Source organism: Panthera pardus, unplaced genomic scaffold, assembly GCF_024362965.1.
Source record: "Panthera pardus isolate Hobbes unplaced genomic scaffold, ASM2436296v1 HiC_scaffold_13, whole genome shotgun sequence".
Taxonomy (NCBI): Eukaryota; Metazoa; Chordata; class Mammalia; order Carnivora; family Felidae; genus Panthera; species Panthera pardus.
The window spans coordinates 25,692,095-25,699,087 of NW_026526688.1; the positions used below are offsets into that span (position 1 = coordinate 25,692,095).

General features: G+C 41.1%; 1 protein-coding gene across 10 annotated transcripts in view; it reads left to right on the plus strand.

Annotated features, from left to right (window-relative positions):
- DLC1 (DLC1 Rho GTPase activating protein) overlaps nt 1-2,776 on the plus strand; it is a 557,617-nt gene extending 554,841 nt beyond the window's left edge. For all 10 annotated transcript variants that reach the window (XM_053900920.1, XM_019466767.2, XM_019466763.2 and 7 more), the window contains one exon: nt 163-2,776. In XM_053900920.1, the coding sequence (XP_053756895.1) occupies nt 163-283 (121 nt within the window). In that variant the 3' untranslated portion in view covers nt 284-2,776. The remainder of the gene's footprint in view (nt 1-162) is intronic.
- The last annotated feature ends 4,217 nt before the right edge of the window (nt 2,777-6,993 follow it).

Sequence of the window (6,993 nt, forward strand, 5' to 3'; positions counted from 1 at the left end):
GGTTCCAGAGGTGTAACAGATGTGCCAGGAGATTATCTTGGAATACGATCTTTACTTACAAGGTTTCTGGATCAAGAAATGGAAATGTATTCCGAATTCCCTCCAGCTTAGTTCAGTGTTTTCCAGTTTGAAGACTCCATGTGCTTTTCCTTCCCATTATAGGGGCCACATGCCAGAGTGGTACACAAAATCTTTCGGACATTTGTGTGCAGCTGAAGTTGTGAAGATCCGAGACTCTTTCAATAATCAGAACACTGAAACCAAAGACCCCAAATCTAGGTGATTACTGAAGCCAAGCGACTGCGTCCGCCGTCTGGATAGTTGTTTCTAGAATTCTTGCCAGTCCTTGGAAGAATGCGTTCTGAGTCTAATCTGAAACAAAGCAAACGACAAGTTGGAGTGTAGGAATTGACTTTTCGTGATTTAAGACATTTTCAAAGCTGCTTCCTGTTTGTTTAAGGTCTAGAGTACAGACCTTGACTGGAATATGTAAGACTGTGCAAAAAAAAAAAAAAAAAAAAAAAGTATTCTTATCCAAACTGCTTCTGAGAAGCAAAACTATAAATACATCACGAAAAATAATGAAGATACTTCATTCTCTTGTGATTCTGGCATATGTGTACCTATGTCATTTTATTTGCAGCGTGCTGAGGGACTGGCGTATCCACTGGAATAGTTGGTACTCTTTGACATGTTTCTCACTGAGATGAGCAAAGAAAGGTTTGCACAGAGGAGTGTGTGTATGTGTGTTTGTTGCTGGTCGAATGGCACAGATGTATACGTTGGAACACAGTGTCTGGCACACTGAGATGCCTCCCAGGAGGATACTGATGCGTCAGGTTCAGTTTAACCTGGAATATCTGACTGCCCATGGATCCATGCAGAAAGGGAACCCCAAAACCCTCGCCCACTTATTTTTTTTCCAAGTCATTAAGCACATTCCTTTTTTTACCAACCTCCTCTTTCCTTAAAGTAATTGTAGTAGCTTGATTCCGCTGTCCCGTCTCAAACACAGTACGTCTTTAGATCTGATTGCAAATAGTGATACGCTTTTTACCCGGTATAGATCAGGTCAGGGAAGAAACTCCGCCCGCCCCACCCCCTTCCCCACCCTTACTAGCTCCAGAGCACAGTTTTATTGTGTGTTTTTGTGTTTGTTTTTTAAGTCGAGATGTAACAACTGAACAGTCTAACATCTCCTCAGTCGAGCCCCAGAACTTTTTACCTGCTGGAATTTTTTGCATTTTCATGTTTCGAACCCAAACTCTTGAAGACATACTGAAAACATAGGAAACTACGTCTGTCCCAAGGAAATCCCTGTAAATTTAAACCAAGGTATTAAAATTTAACAACAGGCATGGATTCTGGTTATTCATAGCGCTTCTGAAAGCTGCCCATACTTAGTAATTGGATCTGTCCTTTTCAGCAAATAGGTTTTCTGGTTTTGTGACTTTTTTTTCCCCCCTCGGCTTTGTTTTCCCTACATTTCTTTTTCTTCCCCTTTATAATGATGCCCCTGGAATGTATGTTAGTGGTAAATGAAAATAGCTATCATAGAAAGAAAACCCAAAAAAAGTGCCAGCACCGTTTTTTGGAAGGGTGGTCTTTATACAGGTTTTACCGTAACCATGAAGATTGACTCATGAGACAGTATTAGTGACTTTATTTTGTATGGATCAAAAGTGAATAATGTATGAATGAGAGTTGTAAGAAGGAGTTTTATTTTGTTATAACATATTATAGTTACCATTGTCAGTGTTATTTCAAAGGTTCTTTGAAGAATTTGCAGCGGGGGAAGATTAGAGTTTTAAAATTTGAGTATTTTGGATATCAGTGTTCCTTATGAAGATATACTTGTATATGCAATTTTAATAGCTTTCAGATTTGTAAGATTGTATGTTGTATATACCATTCTATTAAGATAAAGAAACATGTCCACATGTCCACTGTGCTTTCAAACCTAGATAAAGCATGACAAAAATTATTATTTAAAATATACTTGTATTTATACCTCAGATATTCTTTTGGGTTTTGTACCTCAATGCTTTTTTTTTTTCCTAATGTAAATACACTTTACATGAATACAGTCTAAGTAAAAAAAAATAAAAGAAGAGGTTTATAACTTGCTCTATATCTGTACAGAATATAATCCGTAAGTGCACTATTAAATGTTTAAAGTAAGGGAAAGGTCTGGCCTGCTTTCCTTTGTATCGCATCTCACGCCTACCCTTAGAACCACAGATTGCAAAGCATATCATCCTGGCATCAGCCAAAATGAAAATCAGATTTGCTGAAGGAAAAATGGGACTGCAAATAATTTCAAGGCCAAACTGCAACTGAGCCACTCACTAACAAACAGGAAACCCTAGTGAAGGTTCAGGAAGCATGGAGATGCTGTCCTAACAAAGGTCGTTAGGAAACGATGCTGAGAAAGTTATAAGAATAAGGAACCAGGAAGAGTAAGATGCTCATATAAGCAAAGCCAAGGTCACCGTTTAATTCCACAAAAGGTCTCTTTCCCACTGTTCAGCTTTCCTGTGGAAAGGATTCCTTAACATATTTGACAACAGGAGAATTCAGAGGATGTGAATGTTCCAAGAACTCTGTGTAAGTCACCTAAAGTGATATTGCCACAACTTACTAATTGTGACTCATCACCTAGATTGTAAGCTCTTTGAGGGCAGGGCTCTCCTCCACATCTTTATAACCCCCTACAGCGGCTTTCAGCGTTTTGTACTTGTAGGCACCTAATAAATTTATTATTTGCTAAATGGAACTGGTTGAATTAGCTTCTGTCACTTGAAAAGGAAGAGAATCTAGGATGCCGTCTAAGCCCTCGCTTTGGTTCATCACTGCCCCTTTTGAGATTGTACAGAGTGGACATTGTCACACCTAATGGGATCTTAAAGTATAAACTGGTGAAGACGTGCGGAGACCCTATATAGGGGCTGTGGACGCTGATGGTAAATTGAAGAGTTCTTTGCGATGCAATTTTAATCAATCTTGTTTCTTGGAAACTGATATCCCTTTTAGAAGAGGTTTTATTTTGACAAACACTCTGGGCATAGTAAAGGGAAAAAACCAAACCTCGTAATTTTTAAAAAGACACAAAGGCTTTTTTTTTTTTAATGTGTGCCCCTGCCTCCAGACCTGGTTTCCTCAGAACTAAATAAAATAAAGATCAAAACATATTAAGCCTGAAATACCTACTACTTTGTTTGACAGGCTGCAGAAGGTTACCAGGATGGAGGAGACATCCTTACAGACCCCATTACAGATTGAGTTGAGTCAATTATTCAGCCCCTACTGTTTACCTCACACTGTGCTCAGTCCTGAAGATACAGCGGTGAGCACCTCACCCTGCCCTCCCAGAACTGAAATCTCACAGACACTAACAGAAATGATACACCATGTCCTGACGGAGGACAGGTTCCTGTGTACCCAGGGGGCAGCTTAAGATCTTAATTGAACAAAACTCAAGATAACTATATGCAAAGCATCTTGCTTACCAATTTGTAGATAGAATAACTTGGAAAATTCTAACAAATAGTTCTTTAAGAGATTTCTTTTTAAGAGCTGATTGAGACAAGTGAGATTTTTTGGAAAGTAAAATCTAAAGAAAAATAAAGGAAAATGATCCAGATCAGTACTTTTTTTTTTTTTTAACATTTGTTCATTTTTGAGAGGCAGAGACAGAGCACAAGCGGGGGAGGGATAGAGAGAGAGGGAAACATAGAATCTGAAGCAGGCTCCAGGCTCAGAGCTGTCAGCACAGAGCCCGACGTGGGGCTCGAACTCACAAACCGTGAGATCATGACCTGAACCGAAGTCGGACACTTAACCGACTGAGCCACCCAGATGCCCCCAAATCAGTACTTTCTACCATCACTAGTTAGGGTGTGTGTATGTGTGTGTGTGTGTACAGGCAAGGACAAAGGCTATAATGGTGTGTAGAATTTTGTAGCACCATTCATGGGTCTTTATTCTACTTCTGTGCACTTTACACACTTAATTTAAGCTTCACACATACCCCATGAAGCATAAGTATTATTCTAAAATAAGGATATACCTTAGGTAGTGACAAATTAAGGTCCCCAGAGCCAGAAGAAGGAGCCAAGACTCCAGCCCAGGTCCACTACCCGTCCATCTCCCCTTTGTTGACCTTACCTAATTAGGAGATAAATGTCTCATCGTAACAGCCAATCCATATGGCCCCAGCATCAAAATTGAGAAGAACTCTAGGAAAAATGGAGGTTCATAGCAAAATAATCACATTAATCCACATCTCGAATTCAATTGTCCCTATTCCTGAGATGCTTAAGGTGAAATTACATAGGTAAAAATAAATATGAGGCAAAGTTTTGTTTCAAGTTAAGGCTTGAAAGACCTTACAGTTGTGTTGGCAAATTGAATATATGGTTTGAAATGTACAGAGACTCCACTTAGGCCTCCCTGTGAAACAGGAGAGATTCTCCCCCACCTGCCAGCACAGAATAGGCTTGTGCTCTGACTGCAACCTGCCCAACCCCTCTGATCTTGCATTGCTTCAGGGTTACAAAGGGAACATCTCCCTACGGGCTTCTTAACTTGCATCCCAGGACCAGAACCCCGGTCCTGTGACTTTCTGCAATACCTCATTATGCCGGGATTCCCACCACACAAGCATGTCACAAAATACAACTGAGATCTTTGTGAAGGTGCTTGGAAAAGCAAGGGCTATTGAAAGGTAAAGGAGCTTTCATGAAAGCAAAGTGGGATTTGGCCCAAATGCTTTACCTCACCCGCCTGTTGAAGCATACATTAATGATTATAAAGCAGAAATCCTAAACAATGAGATCATGGCATGCATGCCATCTTGGTGTTCCATCAGGGTGAAATTTGCCCAAGGAATTTAAATTCCATTTGCCTAAGGAATGCAAGTTACAAAAGACCTCAAAGAGCCTGTGGCAGGGGGGGAACTCAGGAGGGTCTGTGCAGTTGCAATGAAGTTGGGCCCATTCTCCAGGGGATGATCAGTCCTTTGCAGGCAGGGAGTTTGCTAAATCATGTTGGCAGCGGCAGCCCAAAGTAATTACCCTTGCTGTGTATACACAGTTCCCATTAGGGCCGCGGTTTGGCTGTCTGGGCCCAAGGCTGTGTTGACACCTATCGCATAAACACCTCCTTGCAGAGATTTTTCATCTCATTGCACTTAAAAAAAAAAAAATTAGTTCAGGGCTAGAAACATGGCCCCTCATGGGGAATTTTCATCTCTCTCTCTCTCTCTCTCTCTCTCTCTCCTATCAAGATGCAAAGCATTTTGGAAAGCAAAAGCCTCGCTCTCCTTGTGACTCTGAGAATGGCTCTCATCAACCATGGTGAAAGACTTGATGCTCTAAAAATGGTCTAATTCCCAAGGAAATTGTTTCAAAAAGCTTTGTAGGTTACAGGTACTTTTCAAGTACAAGTGTGTTTGGCTCAAGTCTGAATGGACTTGTTAAGCTACCGCATATTAAGCATTATAATGTGTGAGGTACTGGGATGTGTGTATTGCATACAGTAAATGTCACATGTAAATTTCATAGCAGTCCTTTGAAGGAGGCCTCATTAGACTCATTTTATAAATGAAAAAGCTCAAAGAGGTCGGGAGGCTTAAAGAAATAAAGTAGCTATCTAATATTTGCAAAGGGACTCAAATATTTGGGACTCTAATATTTGCAAAGGGGCTCAAGACATTCTAGAGCAGCCTGTACAATAGAACATTCTGCCGTGATGGAAATATTCCCTCTCTGTGCTACTAAAGTAGGTACTAGCACATGTGGCTGTTGAACACTGGAAATGTGGCTAATGCAACCAAGATGCTGAACGCTTGCTTTCATTTCTTTTTTGTTAGCTTTGGGGCTCCAGGGTGGCTCAGTCAGTTAAGCATCCCATTGTGGCTCGGGTCATGATCTCACGGTCAATGAGCTCGAGCCCCGTGTTGGGCTCAGTGCTGACAGCTCAGAGCCTGGAGCCTGCTTCAAATTCTAGGTCTCCTTCTCCCTCTCTGCCCCTCCCCCACTCATGCTCTGTCTCTCTCAAAAATAAACATTTAAAAGTTTTTTTAATTTTTTACCAGTTTAAATTTAAATAGCCACATGTAGCTAGTGGCTACTGTATTGGTGCAAGTTCTATTTCAAAAATCAAAGAATATTTCCAAGGAATCCAATTTCCATCTCTCTTCCACCTATCACAAAATTCTTAAAGGAGAAAGGAAGGAAGGAAGGAAGGAAGGAAGGAAGGAAGGAAGGGAAGAGGAAGAAAGAAGAGAAATAAAGAGAAAGAGAAAAGAAAGGAAAGAAAGAAAGGAGAGGAGGAGAGGAAAGGGGATGGGGGGGTGGGGAGAAGAGTGGAAGAGAGGAAAGGAAAGAAAGAAGAAAATATGGTAAATTTTTGTTAAAATCTCCCTGGCCACATTTCAGCTCAGGTAACTCCACATTCCACCAGCCATGAGACTATGTCTCCTCTAACCTATGACCAGCTTCTTGTGTTTCTCAAGCTTGAACTGGATGACCTCTTTCCTTTGCTGCTAGAGCATGTGTACTTTTCCAAACCAGAGATAAAGATGTAGCTGATCCGAAAGAATGTTTAATAATTCCGAATATTCTGTTCTGTTGGCCGCAAGCAAAGGAAGCCTCACAGATGTTGCTGCTCTGGACAGAAACAGTTGTCCCTGCGTGGTCTGAGCCTGTCCCCACCCTTTTCCTCGTCACTGGTGCCCAAGCTTCCTTTCATGTTGGTGACGCCACTTGGCCTCAGCTGTCCGCACCCAGGGTATCCTCCAATGTAGGGACTCCTGATCTAGGTTTGATAACAATGGGACGTCTGAACGCTGAAGGCGGTAGCAATTCCAAGGCAAGAATATATCTTCCACAAGCATTCCTAGCTTGCTGCCTCGAAGAGATATTTCTTTACCTGCTTTATCCTTTTTCAAAGTTGTCAAAGCTCTGTCATATTAAACAGTATAATTTACTA